Source organism: Ranitomeya imitator, chromosome 2 (assembly GCF_032444005.1).
Source record: "Ranitomeya imitator isolate aRanImi1 chromosome 2, aRanImi1.pri, whole genome shotgun sequence".
NCBI lineage: Eukaryota > Metazoa > Chordata > Amphibia > Anura > Dendrobatidae > Ranitomeya > Ranitomeya imitator.
In genome coordinates, this window is record NC_091283.1 from 842,826,649 (window position 1) to 842,847,464 (window position 20,816).

At 43.7% G+C, this 20,816-nt stretch overlaps 1 protein-coding gene across 2 annotated transcripts in view; it reads left to right on the top strand.

The window, feature by feature from the left end:
* The window catches only part of PDCD4 (programmed cell death 4), a 44,512-nt gene extending 24,666 nt beyond the window's left edge, over positions 1-19,846 (top strand). For both annotated transcript variants that reach the window (XM_069754280.1, XM_069754281.1), the window contains 7 exons: positions 2,732-2,953; positions 6,793-6,890; positions 10,431-10,545; positions 11,004-11,111; positions 11,195-11,305; positions 11,388-11,527; positions 19,154-19,846. In XM_069754280.1, the coding sequence (XP_069610381.1) occupies positions 2,732-2,953; positions 6,793-6,890; positions 10,431-10,545; positions 11,004-11,111; positions 11,195-11,305; positions 11,388-11,527; positions 19,154-19,214 (855 nt within the window). In that variant the 3' untranslated portion in view covers positions 19,215-19,846. The remainder of the gene's footprint in view (positions 1-2,731; positions 2,954-6,792; positions 6,891-10,430; positions 10,546-11,003; positions 11,112-11,194; positions 11,306-11,387; positions 11,528-19,153) is intronic.
* The last annotated feature ends 970 nt before the right edge of the window (positions 19,847-20,816 follow it).

Here is a 20,816-nt window from a genome sequence, read left to right on the forward strand (position 1 = left end):
TTTAAAACGCATCCGCAAGTGGTGAAAAAAACGCATGTAAACGCTTACAAACGCTGCGTTTTTTAGACGCATGCGTTGTCGCATGCGGTTAAAAAAAACGCCGCATACGCGTTTACATGCGTTTTTTCCTGTGTTTGCGCTTTTGGTACGCATGATGAGAAATTTCACAAGAGAAAAATCAAGATCCAGACATCGCCAATGGGACTACAAAGGGCGTGTATTATGACGAAACGCAGAACGGTATAAATGGCCCCCCAAAAGAAATTCATGAATAGCTGGTTTTTGTTCATTCTGCTTCACAAAAATCGGAATAAAAAGCAATCAAAAATGTCACGTGCCCGAAAGTGTTACCAATCAAAATGTCAACTCGTCCCGCAAAAAACAAGACCTCACATGACTCTGTGAACCAAAATATGGAAAAATTGTAGCTCTCAAAATGTGGTAACGCAAAAAATATTTTTGGGAATAAAAAGCGTCTTTCAGTGTGTGACAGCTGCCAATCATAAAAATCCGCTAAAAAACCCGCTATAAAAGTAAATCAAACCCCCCTTCATCAACTCCTTAGTTAGGGAAAAATTTAAAAAATGTATTTATTTCCATTTTCCCATTAGGGTTAGGGCTAGGGATTGGATCCCTTTATCACCTTGATGGTGGGGGTGGCTTTTCAGTGTCTAGAATTGTTTTTCTCTATTGAAACGCATGCGTTCAAAAACGCAACCAAACGCATGTGCTTAAAAACGCATGCGTTTACATAGACAGCAATGCGTTCGATTGCGCACGGTTTGCGTAAATCGAACGCATGCGTTTCCTGGCGGCAAATAGTCGCCTCTAGAAATTACTACATGTTGCATTTCCGCGCCAAGCCGCAAGCGACAAAAAGACGCATGCGTCGTCAAACGCGGCAAAACGCGAACAAAAAAAAATGCATGCGTTTTTAAGGTTAAATATAGAAAAACACAATGCATGCGTTTATATGCGGTACAAACGCTGCGGCAAAGAACGCAAATGTGAAACCAGCCTTAGGAGGTGATATTGCTTTTACAATGGCGTCTCACAGCCACAATATAAGGACCGTAATTCCAGGAATAAACAATGGACGATTCCTATTTATTTAGCTTACCACCAAGTGCTCGGCTATCGTGAGATTACAAGCCGCACTAGTCTGTGGGTTGTGTTTGGTGTTTATGGTGGGTATGTTGGGAGTTGTAGTTTCACAATAGCTGGATATGTGAAGGAGGCTGATTCCAGTCCTAGAGGTAGGAGAATGGGGATATACTTGTGTGTGAGTTGTCGGCACAGACTGAATCTTTGTATTCAGCCCCTTCCCTGTTCTAATTAATAATAATGGACACTTAGTTGTCCGGCACCTTGGTGAGAGCAGCACATTTGTGGTTCTTGCGTCATTTTATCACGGGTTGCAGCCTTTACCTGGCAATCCCTGAAGAAAGCTCACATAGAAAATGTTGTGTTACATGAAAGAGAGGGAAGGAAAGGCGTCTTATCAGCAAGGAAACAATTCCTGCTGGGGTGGGACCTTGCTCCACACTGGTCGCTGTTCTGCTCACTGTTATGTTCACATTCTGGGTGATGGCGCACAAGGTTGTTAAAGTGATCTGAAAATTCAGCGGAAAATCGCATATATTTAACAATTCTGCCTGATGTGATTACAAAGCCAAAGTCTACACGGTCACAGGTGGATTTCTCTTCTCCTCCTGACTGCTGGTATCTATAAAGTGCCCTGTTATTAGATTGCCAGGTTTATTACTCATGATTATTGCATTTCTTTAGGAATAGTGGTTTTTCCCAGCAACATGGAGGATTATCGGGCTCCTGGATGTTTTACGTCAGACTATATTTTGCATTTATTTCTTTGCCCCACTTTTATAGAGTTTACCAGAACAATTTATTGATGGCCATATCGGTGTTTGATTGGTGGTGGTCCAACTTCCGCACCCCTATTACTTATAGTGCACTGGTCACAGATTGTAGCTATACCTGGTGCTGCTCTTTAGTGGTGCGGAGCTTCACTGACCACCTGAAATAGTACAGTCAGCTGATTGGTGGAGGTGCGGGGAGTTGGACCCCAGGGATTTGATATTGATTGCCTATTCTATACACGGGTCATGAATATTACAGTCCCAGATAAACAATGAGAGCGTTTATGCCATGTTTTCAAATTCTTATTTATGGGAACACTTTTCAATCACTGCTTGGACCCCCACGGATCCCAAGTACGATGTTCCGAAGAGCCCTGTTTGAATGGAGCGGAGCTCGGGCATGTGCATGTACCTGGCATTAACTCTTTATGGGATGGCTAGAGGAAGACGTGTACTTTGTCATCTATGTCTGTCTCATGGGAAAAGATAGGAGTGGAGGTGAGCATGCCTGACCTCTGCTCTGCTCAGAGAGGAATTTCGGTGGGATGACTTAACTTCCCGTCCACTAGGTTGAGACTGCTATCTATGGATGGGGCACATACCTTTTACTTCTAGTGATTCCTTTTTATGGTATTGTCATTTAAGCAATTTTCCAGCCTCAGCGCTTGCAGAGTGTTTAGGATTTTGCAGCCTCTGGAGTTAACATAATTCCCAAGCTTTATGTATGTGAGGTGTCACAGTCTTGGGTACATTATTGGGTATTTAATTTCATTGTGTCTATCTACGGTCCACCATTTTAGTTTGTTTTATAAATTATTTGTTTTTTTATAATCTCGATCACTTTTTGCTCGCAGGAAATGTTGAAGGATTTAAATCTGGGAGAGATGAAGTGCGGACTTCCGATGTTAGCTGTATCTATTGCACTGGAAGGGAAAGCCAGCCACCGGGAGCTGACCTCAAAGCTGCTGCATGATCTGTGCGGGACCGTGCTCAGCACTCGAGATGTGGAAGTCTCTTTTGACAAATTGTTGGGAGAGATGCCTGAACTTGTCCTGGACACACCTAGAGCACCCCAGGTCTGTGTATACATTGCATGTCTTTCTGGAGAGGATAAAGGGATCCATTCTGTGCATTGTTCCACAAGATGCAAGATGGATAAAAGTCACTTTACGCTTGGCAAGTTGTCAAACCACTGACAAATAATTGTTTGTTTAAAGAATCTGACATTAACGTACCTTCACACATAACGATATTGTTAACGATATCGTTGCTATTTGTGACGTAGCAACGATATCGTTAATGAAATCGTTATGTGTGACAGCGACCAACGATCAGGCCCCTGCTGGGAGATCGTTGGTCGCTGAAGAAAGTCCAGAACTTTATTTCGTCGCTGGACTCCCTGGAGACATCGCTGGATCGGCGTGTGTGACACCGATCCAGCGATGTCTTCACTGGTAACCAGGGTAAACATTGGGTAACTAAGCGCAGGGCCGCGCTTAGTAACCCGATGTTTACCCTGGTTACCATGCTAAAAGTAAAAAAAAACAAACACTAGATACTTACCTAACGCTGTCTGTCCTCCAGCGCTGTGCTCTGCACTCCTCCTGTACTGGCTGTGAGCCGGAAACGCGTGAAACGCGTAGCTTTCTTCACTTGTGACATGGCATTGTCCCAGGAGTGTGTCTTCTACTATTTTATATGATGGATTAAAGTTTTACATTTTATCAAGAAGCTGGAACATTTTTCTCTTTTACTTGTTTATTGGTTGCACCAGTAGGATACCACTCCTTATAAATATACTCACACTTGGTGAGCAAAAGTCTATAATTATTAGCAATGAAGCAAGAGTGACATTTCAGTCGAATTCTCCGACTTTTCTCCAACCAAAGGGTTGCACCGTGTAGGAAAGGCATAAGTCCACATGGTCAGGTTGGAAAACTGTGGGAGCAAAGCATCATTTTGTGGGGAAATTATCACGGGGTATACAAAGTATGGTTTCAATGGTAATTTATTTCACTTACTAATATAATGCCCTTAGACTAGGTCCCTTTACCGTCCCTTATCTGCTACATTCCGGGGCTCAGCAGCTTCTCTGTCAGCCGTGTTCTTGGCACAGATACATGTTTCTTGTGTTTCTCTTGACCCGTAGCAGTGTGTGGAAGGAGCTGGCAGACTGCTTCATTCTGTACCTAAGCCAGCTCCTTTATGTCCCTGCATCGGATGTTTGTGGTCCCCACCGATTTTGTTTACTTCCCTACAGCCGTGCCCTCCCTCACAGTCATCCCCTGTAATTATAGTGGCTTGGGAAAGTAATCACCCCCGTGGCATCACAACCTGAAATTTCACTGCGTTTTATAGAGTTTCTATGAATTCATGTAAAGAATATGTCTACAACTGTGAACATTTGATTTTATTATTATTGTGAAGCAAACAATAAATAGGACAAAATTACTGGAGATTTCAGTGTGCATAAACACGATGGTTTCCTCTGGTGAACAGCAATCTTCACGTCTGACCACAGATTTTCCATTGGATTAAGGTTTGGACTTTAACTAGGCCACTCAAAACATTTACACTAGTGATGAGCGAGTGTGCTATCCGAGTATCTTGGGCGTGCTCGGATAATATGTTCGAGTCCCTGCAGCTTCATGATTCGCGGCTGTTAGACAGCAGCAACACATTCGAGGATTGCCTGTTTGTTTGTTGCAGCCGCAGGGACTTGAACATATGATCCAATCACACCCAAGATACTCCGATAACACCCGAGCATGCTCAGATAACACATTATCCGAGCACGTTCGCTCATCACTAAGGCTAGGTTCACATTTGCAGTTTGTCCACAGCGTCTCGTCCGCAAACGCATTGCAAAACGCATTCTAACGCTCCGTTTTTTATCCGCATCACATTACGCATGACGGTTAAAAAAACACAACGTTTGCATGCGTTTTCCAGGAGGGCGTGTCTCAATCAGTTCCTGGACATGCGCAGTCCAAAGTACGCAAGCGCATCGAACGCACGCGTATGTAAAGACATGCGTACGCATGCTTACCCAAAGACAGTAATGCGGTTTTTAACGCACGCACGCGCATATTTGACTGAAATTTGCCGCCTCAAAAATTCTATCATGATGCGTCAGCCGCGCCCAGCCGCACACCGCAAAAAACGCATGCGTAGGCAAACGCGGGCAAATGCACCTGCGTCTACAATGTTAAAGATAGGAAATCAAGATGCATGTGGATGTATTCGTCAAACGCTGCGGGCACAACCGCAAATGTGAAACCAGCCTAATTTACATGTTTCCCATTAAACCACTCGTGTGTTGCTTTAGCAGTATGCTTTGGGTCATTTTCTTGTTGGAAAATGAACCTCCGTTCCAGTCTCAAATCACTCAGACTGAAGCAAGTCTTTCTCAAGAATATCCCTGTATTTCGCACCATCCATCTTCCCCTCGACTCGGACAATATTCCCTGTCTCTGCTGACGAAAAACCTCCCGACAGCATGATGATGTCACCACCATGTTTCATTGTAGGGATAGTGTTTTGGGGGTGATGAGCTGTGTTGGTTTGGCGCCAGACATGCTTTTTACCTTGGTGGCCATGTAGTTCAGTTTTGGTCTCATCTGACAACAGCACCTTCCTCCATACATTTGGGGCGTCATCCACATTTCCTTTGGGCAAGCTTAAAACAAACCTTACAATTTTTGTGTATCAGTTCGGACTCTTTTTTTTTTCTGCCCACTCTTCCATAAAGACCCCCCCCTCTATGGAATGTACGATATATTGTGGACGTATGGACAGATACTCCAGTCTCAGCTTCGGACCTCTGCAGCTCCTTCAGTAGTCTATGTGCTGCCCCTCTGATTAGTGCCCTCCTTGCCCAGGCTGAGAGTTTTGATGGGCGTCCTCTCTTGGAAGGTTTCTTGTAGTACCACGTTCTTTTTATTTGATGATGATGGATTTGATGGTGCTTGGAGGATCATCAGACATTTTTTATAACCCAACCCTGACTGGAACTTCTCAACAACTTTGCCCCTAACTTGTTTGGAGATCTCCTTGGTCTTCATGGTGTTGTTTGGAGATCTCCTTGATCTTCATGGTGGTGTTTGGAGATCTCCTTGGTCTTCATGGTGTTGTTTGGACATCTCCTTGGTCTTCATGGTGTTGTTTGGAGATCTCCTTGGTCTTCATGGTGTTTGGTTAGTGGCACCTCTTATTATAATAATAATAATAATAATTTTTATTTATATAGCGCCAACATATTCCGCAGCGCTTTACAAATTATAGAGGGGACTTGTACAGACAATAGACATTACAGCATAACAGAAATACAGTTCAAAACAGATACCAGGAGGAGTGAGGGCCCTGCTCGCAAGCTTACAAACTATGGGGAAAATGGTGTTACAGCCTCTGTGGCCTTACAGAGAGGGTAAAGTGTATATATTGTAAGACGTGTGACACTTAGATGCACACAGGGGACGCCCGTCACTAAGCATGGGACTTATGAAGGGAATTGCTTGCATTAGAAATTAAGGCTTCATCATAAAAGGGGTGAATACATATGCACATGACAATTTTTAACTATTTGATCCCATAAATTTCATTTATGCCTACATTTTTCTCACTTCACTAACTATAAACTATTTAGCGCTGATGCATCACACACAAATCGGATTACAAAAATATTAAACACAGGTTGTAATGTAACAAAATAGGTAAAAAGTCAAGGGGGTGAATACTTTTGCAAGCCACTGTAAGCTGCTGTGGCTTCCTCAGATGAGCAGATCCCTGTGGGGATGAAGACCTGCCGTTACAGCACAGTTCTGTTTTGTGAGAAGATTTAGCAGAGAGATCAGCATTGTAAGATCACATTGTATAAGGGATCAATATTTTACTCTCTTCACTTTCATCTCTGCAGCTGGTCGGTCAGTTTATCGCTAGAGCCGTGGGAGATGGGATCCTGAACAAGACTTACATAGATGCTTATAAAGGCACGGTGGACTGCGACCATGCGCGGTATGTTACACGTGTAATATCCTCCAGGCTGGGAACGGTACAGTGAATTCACACAATGTTTTACATAGTTGAGCTATGCCATTTAAATGTCAGATGGGTGTCACAAAAGGCACGCCATTACTTGTTACATGTGAAAGATTGTAAATGTGTTTAATTCATTTACAGAATTGAGTCTCTGTATAAATCCACTACTGCTGCACTCACTATTCTGCTGGTGCAGTCACTGTGTACATACATTACTGATCCTGAGTTACATCCTGTATTATACTCCAGAGCTGCACTCACTATTCTGCTGGTGCAGTCACTGTGTACATACATTACATTACTGATCCTGAGTTACATCCTGTATTATACTCCAGAGCTGCACTCACTATTCTGCTGGTGCAGTCACTGTGTACATACATTACATTACTGATCCTGAGTTACATCCTGTATTATACTCCAGAGCTGCACTCACTATTCGGCTGGTGCGGTCACTGTGTACATACATTACATTACTGATCCTGAGTTACATCCTGTATTATACTCCAGAGCTGCACTCACTATTCTGCTGGTGCAGTCACTGTGTACATACATTACATTACTGATCCTGAGTTACATCCTGTATTATACTCCAGAGCTGCACTCACTATTCTGCTGGTGCGGTCACTGTGTACATACATTACATTACTGATCCTGAGTTACATCCTGTATTATACTCCAGAGCTGCACTCACTATTCGGCTGGTGCAGTCACTGTGTACATACATTACATTACCAATCCTGAGTTACATCCTGTATTATACTCCAGAGCTGCACTCACTATTCTGCTGGTGCAGTCACTGTGTACATACATTACATTACTGATCCTGAGTTACATCCTGTATTAGGCCGGGATCACACATACGCGAGATACGGCCGAGTCTCGCAGGTGAAAACCCAGCTCTGGCTCCGGCACTCCGGAGCGGAGCGTGCAGCCGCACAGCAATACATGGAGCCGGACGCTCCGCTCCCAAGTGCCGGCGCCATAGGAGGGTTTTCACCTGCGAGACTCGGCCGTATCTCGCGTATGTGTGATCCCGGCCTTATATTCCAGAGCTGCACTCACTATTCTGCTGGTGCAGTCACTGTGTACATACATTACATTACTTATCCGGTATTATACTCCAGAGCTGCACTCACTATTCTGCTGTAGATGTGATTGTTTTCTGGGGTATTTTTTTTTTGTTTAAATAGTTTTTTTATTGAAAGCAAACATGCACAATACAATTTATGCACTGTCCAGTATTTTACAAAAATTTTAACATTTTCCAAACCCCCAACAATCCCAACCATACCCAAACCTCCCCCTCCCCTGACAGCTCCTTCCCAGTTATACTTTTGTTACCAGTATTGATGGTTCCTTGAGCCATTTGACTCACTTATGTTCGCTTGTTCCTCTAGCACTCTCTTCCTTTCAGAGGCTCTCACTCTCCCATTTCCCATAACTACTCATCCCAGCTCGAGCCACGGAGACCACATTTTGTCAAACGTTTCTATTTTCCCACGTCTTTTATAGACCCCCTTTTCCAGATTGAGACCATGTTTAACATAATTCAGGAATTCACCCCTTGTAGGCGGTTCCTCCTTGATCCAGTTCCTTGCTATTACCTTCCTTGCCATGTATAATAGCCTAGCTATTGCTATCTTCCAGATGTTATCCACTCTAATTTCCTCTACATATCCTAGTATACACACTATCGGATCTATTGTAACTCTCTACTAATCGGTCTCCCTCTTGCAAAACTCTCCCCGCTCCAATCTGTCCTGAATGCTGCAGCCAGGATCATATTCCTCACCAACCGTTACACCGATGCCTCTACCTTGTGCCAGTCATTACACTGGCTACCCATCCACTCCAGAATCCAGCACAAAACTACTACCCTCATCCACAAAGCACTCCATGGCTCAGCACCACCCTACATCTCCTCCCTGGTATCAGTCTACCACCCTACCCGTGCCCTCCGCTCCGCTAATGACCTCAGGTTAGCATCCTCAATAATCAGAACCTCCCACTCCCGTCTCCAAGACTTTACACGTGCTGCGCCGATTCTTTGGAATGCACTACCTAGGTTAATACGATTAATCCCCAATCCCCACAGTTTTAAGCGTGCCCTAAAAACTCATTTGTTCAGACTGGCCTACCGCCTCAATGCATTAACCTAACGATCCCTGTGTGGCCTATTTATAATAAAAAAAAAATAAAAAAAAAAAGTTCCTCGCATCATGTTCTCATACACTTTATGCAGTATTAGCCCTCTGTGTCTGTACTGCTACATACTTAGGCAGGTAACTGGTTCATGCAGCTTTACATGAACACCTGAGCCTTACACTATAGCTGGTCCGAATAACTAAAGCAATTGTTACCATCCACCTCTCGTGTCTCCCCTTTTCCCCATAGTTTGTAAGCTTGCGAGCAGGGCCCTCATTCCTCCTGGTATCTGTTTTGAACTGTATTTCTGTTATGCTGTAATGTCTATTGTCTGTACAAGTCCCCTCTATAATTTGTAAAGCGCTGCGGAATATGTTGGCGCTATATAAATAAAATTATTATTATTATTATTATTATTATTATTATTATCTCTCGGCACTCTGCATTTATACGCCCCTTCCACACGGCTCATTACCACCAACCAGAAAGCAACCAGTCTTGGACATGTCCACATCATGTGGTATATTCCTGCATTCCCAGTCTTACATCTCGGGCATTCAGAGTCAGCACGCAACCCCGCTCTGCACAACACTTCCGGTGATTTATAGACTCTGTGCAAGATGTACAGCTGCGATAGTCTATACGGCTCGCTCAGCGACACTCGTGGAACCGACTCCAACACCGACTCCCAGGTTTCATCCTCCATTGGGCCTAAATCTCTTTCCCATTTCGCTCTCGCTTTTAAAGGGAAGTCTAACAAATATGCATGTAGAAGGTCCTTTATAAAGGGTGGTAATGACTCCCCTTGTGGACCCTTCCCCACACACGTATTCCAGAACTATGTCCTCTTGGATCTCAACACCACCGCCCCTGTTTTGAGCTTTAAAAGCATGTTTCATCTGAGCATATTGATACTCCCCAGTCGGTCTCAGTCCAAACTCCCCTTGCAGCTGCGAAAAGGACTTTAATCCTCGTTGTTGAACTATCTGAGCCACCAAGTGGATTCCTTTGGCCCTCCACTCCGTCAGCACTCCAAGGGCCGCAAACTCAACCAAATTATTATTAAACCATATCGGTGTAAATTTAGTCAGCCCCGTAACCCCCCGAATCTGTCGCAGTCTGGTCCATAATTTATATATCAAAAACATAGTTGGGTATAATTTCCCCAATACTCCCAAGGAACCATCCTCCAGACACTGCGCTACCGGTCGTCGGTCTGTCACCCTCTCCATCAAGTGCTGTACCGCACTGGAGGACACCTCCCGTGCCCAGCCCTTCAAATGTTGGCTCTGGGCTGCAAGAAAGTTTTCTGGGGTATTTATTTGCAGCTTGTGACTTTCTCCCTTGCTGTCCGTTGTTCTCCTGTTACAGAGAAGCCTTGAATCGAGCAGCGGTTCTCCTCAGTATGACAAGAGTTGGAAAGAGAATTGACAGTGTGTGGGGAGCAGGAGGCGGTCAGCAGCCAGTTAAAAAATTGGTGAAAGAGGTAAATGAGCCGAGCAGTGCAGTCCTAGTCACTGACAATCCTGTATACTACGCAATCTAACCGAGCAGTCATAAGAGACTGTGGTGAGAGAGTGCAGCTGGAAATCTATATAAATTATTAACCATTACTCCCTTTTTTATGTCGCTGTCTTTTCTCTGGTACTTGCCCCATGGTGTCTCTTCTCTGGTGGTCACCTCCCTGGTCGATGACCTCCCATGACCGCTGCAGCCAATCACTGGCCATAGCACTGATGATTGCATCGCAGTTGAGGCTGTGATTGGAAGCAGTGATCACTGGATATGATATTGTCGCTCTACAACCATTGGAGAGTACCAGAGTGGAGAAGCTCTGAGCAGGCCAGCAATGGTTAATTTATTACTTTAGCACATGCTTTTTTTTGTAAACACCGTTAACAATTGCTTTGTATGTAGCAGTGCATTCATTGTTCTTCCCATCAGATCGATATGCTGCTGAAAGAGTACGTGTTATCTGGAGACGTATCCGAAGCTGAACGTTGCCTCCAGGAGCTGGAAGTTCCTCATTTCCACCATGAACTCGTATATGAAGTAAGCCCCTTCTTTTCTCCTCTGCCCGCCAGTCCACTGTGCGGCCATCCAGGAATGTGCTCATTCATATTCCCTGTGTGCAGGCCATACTGATGGTCCTGGAGGCCAGCAGCGACAACACCTACAGGATGATGCTCAGCTTGTTAGAATCCCTGTGGAAGTCGGCTGTGATCACCTTGGACCAAATGAAAAGGGTAAGACTGCCCTCTGCTGGCTGGAGACTGATAGGGCTGCATGAGAATTAATGAGTATTACTTCCCTTCTCTGTTTTTCTAGGGCTACGATAGAATTTACTATGAAATTCCAGATATTAATTTGGATGTACCTCATGCATACTCTGTTCTGGAGCGTTTCGTGGAGGACTGCTTCAAGGCTGGCATCATTTCTAAACAAATACGGGACCAATGTCCATCCAGGTGACTACTGGAATGATTTTTTTTTCTATAGGTCACACATTGTAAATCTGTCATCAGAACCAGTAGTGGCCAAACAGTGCCAAAGACTAGAGTCACACATAACTGGGGAGGAGCAGCAGAGGTGTGAGGTAGTGATATCGAGCCTGGCTGCCATAATGGTGGCGGGGGCTGTCGCTGTACAGCATTCACATCCCTACCCTGATCCCCACTTACATCCTGTGCTGAAAAAGATCCATAATATAATAAGGCCAGGACAGACGGACTGCTCCGCTTTAGTCTGTACGTGCTGCAGATTACAAGCCCTGCTCCTCGCTGCCCTATAGCTCTGTGAAATTACTGCAAATGATCAAACACATCAACGTTTTAACTCCTGTATCACAAATGCAAGAAATTTCATGGTGACCTTTAAGAGAATCTGTTGCTGTGGCGGAGCAGAATAATGTTTGGTCAGAGATTCCATTTCGAGCGCCGACACGTCCTGTACTTTTGATGAATCGTTGTTGTTTTTCTTTTTCTGCTGCAGCTTTGCTATTGTCCCCTGATAGTCCTCCCTGTGATGGGCTCCGCTCCACACTATTGATTGGCAGCTTCCTAGCTTTACAGTGTCGCTGTCAATGGTGGAGGGCAGAGCAGGACCCAGCTCATCATTCAGAGAACTGGCGGGACTTGTCAAAACTACAGGGAGAAGCCCAGTAAGTTATTCTCCACTGGATTCTGGCCCTGTTTTATTCTGCCTTCAGATTGGGGAAGGATAAACCTGGTGACAGAATCTCTCTAAGCACAGTAAGGCTATGTGCACACGCTGCGGATTTTGCTGCGGGTCCGCAGCAGTTTCCCATGCGTTTACAGTATAATGTAAACCTATGGGAAACGAAATCCGCAGTGCACATGCTGCGGAAACAAACGTGCGGAAACGCAGCGGGTTACAATCCGCAGCATGTCAATTCTTTGTGCGGATTTCGCTGCGGTTTTACACCTGCTCCAATAGAAAACTGCAGGTGTAAACCCGCAGCGGAATCCACAATAGAAACCGCAATAAATCCGCAGGAAAAAACACTGCGGATTTATCAAATCCGCTGCGGAAAAATCCGCAGCCCTCACAGATACGTGTGCACATACCCTAAGACATGAGCTGCATCATGTATGCTAGTGTCGGCTAATTTAAAAAAATGCATTCATGATTTTTCCATGTTGGTGCTAATGATCCAATTCAAGACGGGGCCATTTTTTCACCATTCCTGACCAGGCATTTCTGTTTATTTTTTTTCCATTTTATTTTTATGTATTTTATGTGTGAGTACACGGCAACACTAAAATAGATTTTAAATGTTATTCTTCTGTCCCTAACAACTATACCTATATAGTAGATGCACGTTTTTGTTTTTATTCCAAACAAGGGTGAACTTTCTAGCAGAGATGTGGACCAGAAGCTGTTTTTTTTTTGTTTTTTTAATTTTTTTTATTTAATTTATTTCACACATCATGTCCCCCATAAGGTCATAAAAGACCTTTGTGTGGGGAGGGCTTCTCAAGCTTCAAATACCGTACATTTATTTTTTTCTGCAGATTTCCCCTGTAAAGCAAAAAGGCAGAGATCCTTACCTGCCCAGGCCTTCAAACAAATGCACTAAAAAAAGTAGTGGACCCATGTAGTTAAGATGGCGGTAACACAGGTGCAAGAATACCGATGAGGCAACCGCTCACAGCCTACCAGTTCATGGAGGGGGCGGCTGCTTGGTATATTGATGCACAACAAAGACTTGTATGTGGCGCTGTTCACACTATTGCAATGCAACCTTGTTAACCTGGATGCTGCGCATTGCCATAGTGTGAATAGCGGTTGCCTCATTGTATTCTTGCACCTGTTACCACCATCTTAACTACATGGGTCCACTGCATCCTGTTAGTGCGTTTGTTTGGAGGCCTGGGCAGGTGAGGATCTCTGTCTTTTTGCTGTATTTTTGGAGGATTTTCAAGTCCTCTTTTTGTGCTATTGCTGTTTAGAGATTTCCCCTGTAACTATGGCTGGCATATTAGCCCCAATTACAGAAGAAAATGTTTCCTGCCTGCACTGCAAATCTGATCAGCTCCTGCTCCCAGCCAGCACCCGACGGTCACATGATTGTTGTTGGTGCTTCCTAAACTGTATACCCAGCATTCGTTCACCATTAGGTATACAGCAATCGGGAAGGCAGAGCTTGTAATAAACGATCTCTGCCTTCTCTATAGGGAGTGTGTCTGACAATCATATCCCCTTTCTCGCTTTCTCTGCAGTGTCATTTTAGAATATCATTAGAGGAATATGTGGACCTCTCCAATGGTTTGTCTGTGGGTGGTTTGCAAGTAGTTAAAGGGCTTTTCCATCAATAGACACTCATGGCATATCACAAAATTAGATTATTTAAAAAAGGTGTAACTCTTTGAAAAGTGCAGTCTCCTCTTCAGCTTCCCTGTAACATAGCCTGGGGCTTGGATACATCCATGTTGTAACTCCTAACCCATGCTACCATGCTTGGTGAGAAAAGACCCCTCTGTGCCTCCATCTGAGGCCAAACCTTCACCTCACAGACAAGAAAATACATGTGCTGCAATGAGCAGGAAATAGATTATTTTTCCATATTACCCTCATTGTAGAAATCCTAAAGTCCATTCAATAACCTTTTTTTTTCCCCCTTCAGAATGTAGAGGGGAACATGTAGATGCCTCAATTTTATTACGAGTGTCTGTCACCTAAAGTAAATGTCTCCTAACTGGAATGCAGGGGGCACAATTTGTCACAGATCGCTGATGAGAAGTGACTCTGGGCAGGAGACTGTATATGGCGGCACTTTTGTCTCATTGTGCTGCAGCTGTAAACCTGAGGATGGCTCAGATCTGCCAGATGTTACCTGTGGATTTCTCCCTCTTGCGCTTCACCATATCCTGAATTCTGCAAGGTTGATTCCCTTTGCCTCTGCCACATGTATTATGACGCACCAGGTTGTGCGCTCGGCAGGAGTAACATATATGTGTGTATATGTATATATGTGCAGTGGGTGAAATAGTTATTGAACACGCCACCAAGTCCCTCAGTAAGTGTATTTGTAAAGGCGCTATTGACATGAAATTCTCACCAGATGTAACAACCCATCCAATCCACACAGGCAAAGAAATCACCATAGATGTCCATAACTGTGTAATAAATGTCACAGGGAAAAAGTATTTTACACGCTTTCTGAAATATACTTAATACTTCGTACAAAAGCCTTTGTTGGTAATGAAGCCTCAAGGTGCCTCCTGTATGGAGAAACTAGTTGCAGGCATTGCTCAGATGTGATTATAGTCCATTCTTCCACACACACATTCCACATCCCGAAGGTCCCATGGGCTCCTTCTATGAACTCTGACCTTTAGTTACTTCCATACATTTTATTTTGCATTCAGGCCTGGTGGTCGGCTCCGCCATTCTAGCAGCTTTATTTCCTCTCTCCAAAACAATTTGATAGTTTCCTTGGCTGTGTGGACATAATTTCACACACAACCCCAATAATGGGCCGGACAAAATTGTTGGCACCCTCAACGTAATATTTGGTTGCACCCCCTTTTGAATAAATAACTGCAAAAAATCTCTTCCTATAATCATCAACACGTTTCTTACACCTCTCAGCTGGGATTTTAGATGACTGTTCTTTTGTAAATTGCTCCAGGTCTCTTATATTTGAAGGCATCTTCTCCCAACAGCAATTTTAAAATCTCTCTACAAATGTTCAATGGGATTTAGATCCGGACTCATTGCTGCCACTTCAGAACTCTCCAGCACTTTGTTTCCATCCTTTTCTGGGGGCTTCTTGAAGTATGTTTGGGGTCAATGTCTTGCTGGAAGACCCATTCCGCAAAACTGAGCTTTCTGACAGTGGGCATTACATTGCCACCCAAAATCCCTTAGTAATCTTCACATTTCATGATGCCTTGCACACTGTCAAGGCCCCCAGTTCCAGAAGCAGCAAACAATCCCAAAACATCTTTGAACCTCCAACATATTTGACTGTAGGTACTGTGTTCTTTTCTTTGTAGATCTCATTCTGTTTTCAGTAAACAGTAGAATCATGTGCTTTACTAAAAAGCTCTATATTGGTTCCATCTGTCCACAAGACCCTTTCCCAGAAGGATTTTGGCTTACTCACATACATTTTGGCAAACTTCAGTCTATCTTTTTTATCTCTGTCAGCAGTGGTGTTCTTATGCCATAGCATTTCATTTCTTTCACATGTGGATGGATAGTGGATTTCTTTGGAGCTTTATTGGGGCTAATCCACCATATGGATTCTGCGTTGCAAACTTTCATCAATTTTTCTCTAAGGTCCATGTCCAGGGAGATTAGCTACAGCACCATGGGTGGTAAAGTTCTTGATTTAGCGCACCTTGGACAAAGAAACATCAAGATTTCTGGAGATTGTTGAAAAATAAACAATTTTGGTTTTCAAGTCCTCAAACAGTTCTCTTTCTGTTCTCCATGCCTAGTGAGGCACACACAGACACATAATGCAAAGATTGAGTGAACTTCTCCCCTTTTTATCTGGCTGCAGGTATGATTTTCATAGTGCTCTCACCTGTTACTTGCCACAGGTGAGCTTGAATGAGCATCACATGCTTGAAACACAGTTGTTTACCAAGAATTTTGTTTGGACCATTTTTGGGGTCTTGTGTGAAATTGTCCTGTTTGCCTACTTTTCTATCTTTTTGTGTTGTTCCAATACACACAAATGAAATAAACATGTGTATAACAAAACATGTCTATATCTAATATATAAAGCTGAGTGTGTGTATGTATAGGCCATGTCCACTCCAGATAGCCCCGCCCATTCTGCAACCAATCACTAAGCATCTTTCATTTCACCAGAGCTGTTTAAAAGATGAAAGCTGAGCTGTGATTGGTTGCTATGAGCAACAGTTTTCCTAGTAGACAGTTGTGGTAACTGAGGCCTATTATTCTTATCATTTCTATGGTGTTATCGTCCTTCTGTAAAGCTGGAAATAACACCATTTATTACCGTGCTGGCACAGACCACCCTCTGCCACAGACTGCGGAGGGCCCAGAATCAGGAACTTCTTTGTCTGGCATGAGGCATCTCATTAACTTAAAAATTAAAACACAGATTACAAAAAGAAACGCAAGACCGATTTCTCCAACCCAGGTATCATTTTAATTGGTGTAACAGTGCCAAACTGACAATGCTGGCTCTGACAGGATGATGTGGGATACTAGGGGTAGTAGTCCGGTGGCTCTGAATGACGGGATGATGTGGGATATTAGGGGTAGTAGTCAGGTGGCTCTGGCAGACGTGGGATGTTGTGATATAGGGCAGAGGTGTCAAACTGCATTCCTCGAGGGCTGCAAACAGGTCATGTTTTCAGGATTTCCTTGTATTGCACAGGTGATAATTTAATCACCTGCACAGAATGATTCCAGCACCTTGTGCAATACAAGGAAATCCTGAAAACATGACCTGTTTGCGGCCCTCGAGGAATGCAGTTTGACATCTCTGATATAGTCTGATATAGGGGGTAGTAGTCCGGTGGCTCTGGCAGACGGGAAGATGTGGGATATAGGGGGGAGTAGTCCGGTGGCTCTGAATGATGGGGTGATGTGGAATATTAGAGTGGGAGTGGCTATGTGGCGTGGGTGGGGCTATATATATATATATATATATATATATATATATATATATATATATATATATATATATATATATATATATATATATATATATATATATATATTTTATTTTTATTTTTTTTCATACATTAACAGATTTTCTCTGTTCTTACTATATTTTGTAGCCCCCTTAGGGAACTTGCGCCTGCAATCACTTGTACTATACACCACAGTCGCTGTATATAGCAAAGATGATGGTCTCCTGCGGACACTAGCTGTGGGTGGCTTTTTGTAGGAGCAGTCATGACGAACATAGATGTCTTCATTAGACCGCCAGCTGTCATTGCAACCCAGTTTTCTGAGTCTTCATCAGTCAGGAGGTCGGCATATGACGTAACTTTACATCGTATGTCGATACTATCTGCGTCTCATGTATTTTATTATCAATAGCTGCAGATTCTCACTCTAGAATTCGCACCAAAAATCTGCAACAATTCTGCCAAGCCTGAAGTCGCTGTAAAGGGCACAAGACTAAGTGGAAAACTGGTGTCTGATGATAAAACGATCAGTAGGGTGGTCGTAATAACTAGATCCCTTATTTGTACCGACACCTGTTAGTGTGATTGCTACAATAAGATATATTTGGGTACACTGCCCGTCTGCCACGTTACTTGCATTATACCCGTGACCAGGCGACGTGCAGTTTCTGCAGTAAATCTGTGTCTTTGAAGAAGAATGAAATATCATTTGCCTCTTTTAACAGAGACGCCAGTGTGCACTTACAGTAAGAGGTGTCTACTGCTTGTAAACCGTTTATTAAACATAAATTCCTTCATGTCGGAACATGTATGAAAGAGATCAAGGCAAAAGCCGCAGATATACAGCATCCATTAATCGGGCTTTCTGCCTTTGCTTTGTACATGAGGCGCTCTTTCCTCGTGCACAGGGTTACAAGACCAGATGAATGCGCTCCTTAACACCAGCAACATTGTCGTTCCGCTGGTCTGAACTGTGTGCTCTCAATCTGCAAGCAGAGTGTCAGGCCGTAAGCGACGATAAAGGGGCAGGACGGCGTACTGAGACTCTCACCTGTCCCTGCCACTATAATGGGGCCCTGGCTTTCCCTTATCTCAGGGGTACCTATGATGGTTAGGAGGCCTGAGCCGCCAGCTTATCCCTGTCTCCTGTGCAGGCCCCATCAGTGGCCCCCTCCCCCCCCCCCCCAAAGGAGGTGGACTGCATCAGTGTAACAATGCAACAAATAACAGGGTATACAGACAAGGTAACTAAAAGTCTCAAACTCACCAAATGCTCACACAACCACAGAAGAAGCACAGAGAAGGGAAGAGAAGGAATAAACTAGGAATGAAAACAGGTTAAACATGCAACCAAAACAGCAGACACCAATCTCTGTAAATCTCCAACTCCTATGCTCCTTCAACCTCCAAGCCAGGCAGTAGAACTGATCACTGACAATACAAAATCCACTTCAGCTGAGAGACCCAGCTCTCAGCAATAAGGTTAACTCCTGCACTGCTGGCACAAAGCAGCTAGGTCAGAACACAGGAGAAGAGCTTCTGTTCACTGTGTGTGAGCGAGGCCCAGAGCGCTGCGGTTCTCTGGAACCTCTCTGTCGCGGTAGCCCCGTGACACAGAGACTTCTTTTCCTCTGCATCGTCGGAAGAGCACAGGTGGATAGAAGCTCACCGGATCCAGCGACCCAACCAGGTTCAGAGCAGCTTGTATGAGCTGCTCCCTATAGCTAGGTTACCAGCCACTGCTGCAGTCTCATAGGTGGCTGGTAACCTAGGTAACAAGGTTTAAACAAAATAATTAAACATACCTCCATCCATTCTTTAAAATGGAGAGTAAATTTATTAACAAGTAAATTGCAGTTTCTTGTTTTACAAATATTGCACAATTTTAACCATTTACCATGTTGAGAGGATGTGAAAAAGACGACATTAAAATGTTATTTCTTTCCATCACAGAGGAAGAAAACGATTTGTGAGTGAAGGAGACGGCGGGCGTCTGAAATTTGAGAGCTATTAGAGATGACGTCAGGCGGTGGCACAGCCGCGCACAGTTAACGTTTATGAAGCTCTATATTCGTTGTTATGGGTACCAAGCCTTCCTCTAATAGTTTTCTAAATAAAACCGTTTCAGAAGTTCATTGATTGGGGTGGGTCGCTGTACAGAGACACGCGAGACGCAGAAGATGCACTGTATATATCTGGACGTGCCATGTGTTTCCCGTCCTGCTGTAGCCACATGTAACGGCCGCTCGTGTATCCTACACGGTAAATCACTGAAGACTCGTTATCGCGTGGCCCCGAGACCCTCAATTATCTGGCTGCTGCTGCTGCTCTTTATACACATTTTGCTTTGGTAGCTGAAAGGGAGAAATGACTTGTTCTGTATAATTTATCCATTTGTGCCAGAGGGGCAGAGTTTTACTTTTATTTTTTTTAAGCAGATGGATTGAGGTGGGAGGGGGATATTTTTATTCACCTTTCCTGAGAAAAACTAAAATTTTGACAAGAAATCGTACAGTATGGTGGCTGGAACATCTATTTTTCTACAAAAAAAGTATAAAAAAAACTGGACATACAAGCTAAGTTCTGCTAGAACGGGTGTGTGTATACATGAGTGCAAAACTAAATAAATGTTTAGTGACGCAACAATGGCCTCAGCTGGTGTTTGTGTTCGGTCGACTTGGCCACCATCAGTTACATATCCTGTAAATGAATGGATTACATGGTACTGTATCGGTTACATGGGACTGTATAAGTGAAGCTAAAGGCCCCTATTCGCCTGTCTTTTTGGCCTCTTTTGCAGTCAAAGGTTTTCTGTTTTCTATATCCCTTATGGAACAAATCAAGATAGACTTGTCACTCGGAGCAAGGAATACCAAGCTATGACTTGCCTACTTTGGATACATCTTACGAAGAGTGTGATCTCTGGATAAACGACATCATGGTTGGCAAAATAGAAGGAACAAGGTGAAGACCAGCAACCCGATGGCTTGATACTTTGAAAATAACGGTGGAGAAGACCTTAGTGGACCAATCTAGGCTTATACAAGATCGATCTTTCTACAGATCGTTCATTTATCAAGTCGCCATGGCTCAAGATCGAGCCATAAGCTGTTAAAATAAAAAAAAATATATATATATATAATATATATATATATATATATGCAGTTGTGCTCAAAGTTTAAATACCCCTATGGAGGCAATAGTTGGGATCTGGAGACGGGAAGTAATAAACCAGCTGAATATCCCCCTATCTGAGCTGTCGATTAGGTCAGTTGAACCTCATATACCCTATCTCAGTATGTCAAGATGGGAGGCTGCGGGTATTAATTCATTGGGAGACCTTATAGATGACGTTGGCTTAATTGCATTTAATGATATCCTGACTTCTCATCCATCCCTGAGCAGGGCCTTTTATCAATACCTAAAAGTTAGGCATTTGCTTTACACTGGGCCTACTTCTTGGACTTGACCTTTTGAATTCTTCCCTGAAAAGATCACTTTTCTCCTCTTGCAGGGAAAACTCGGGTTTATCTCCTTTTTATAAGATGCTCAATAATCCCCCCTTGGATAGAACACTCCCATACATGATCCAGTGGGAAAAAGAATTGAAATTCTC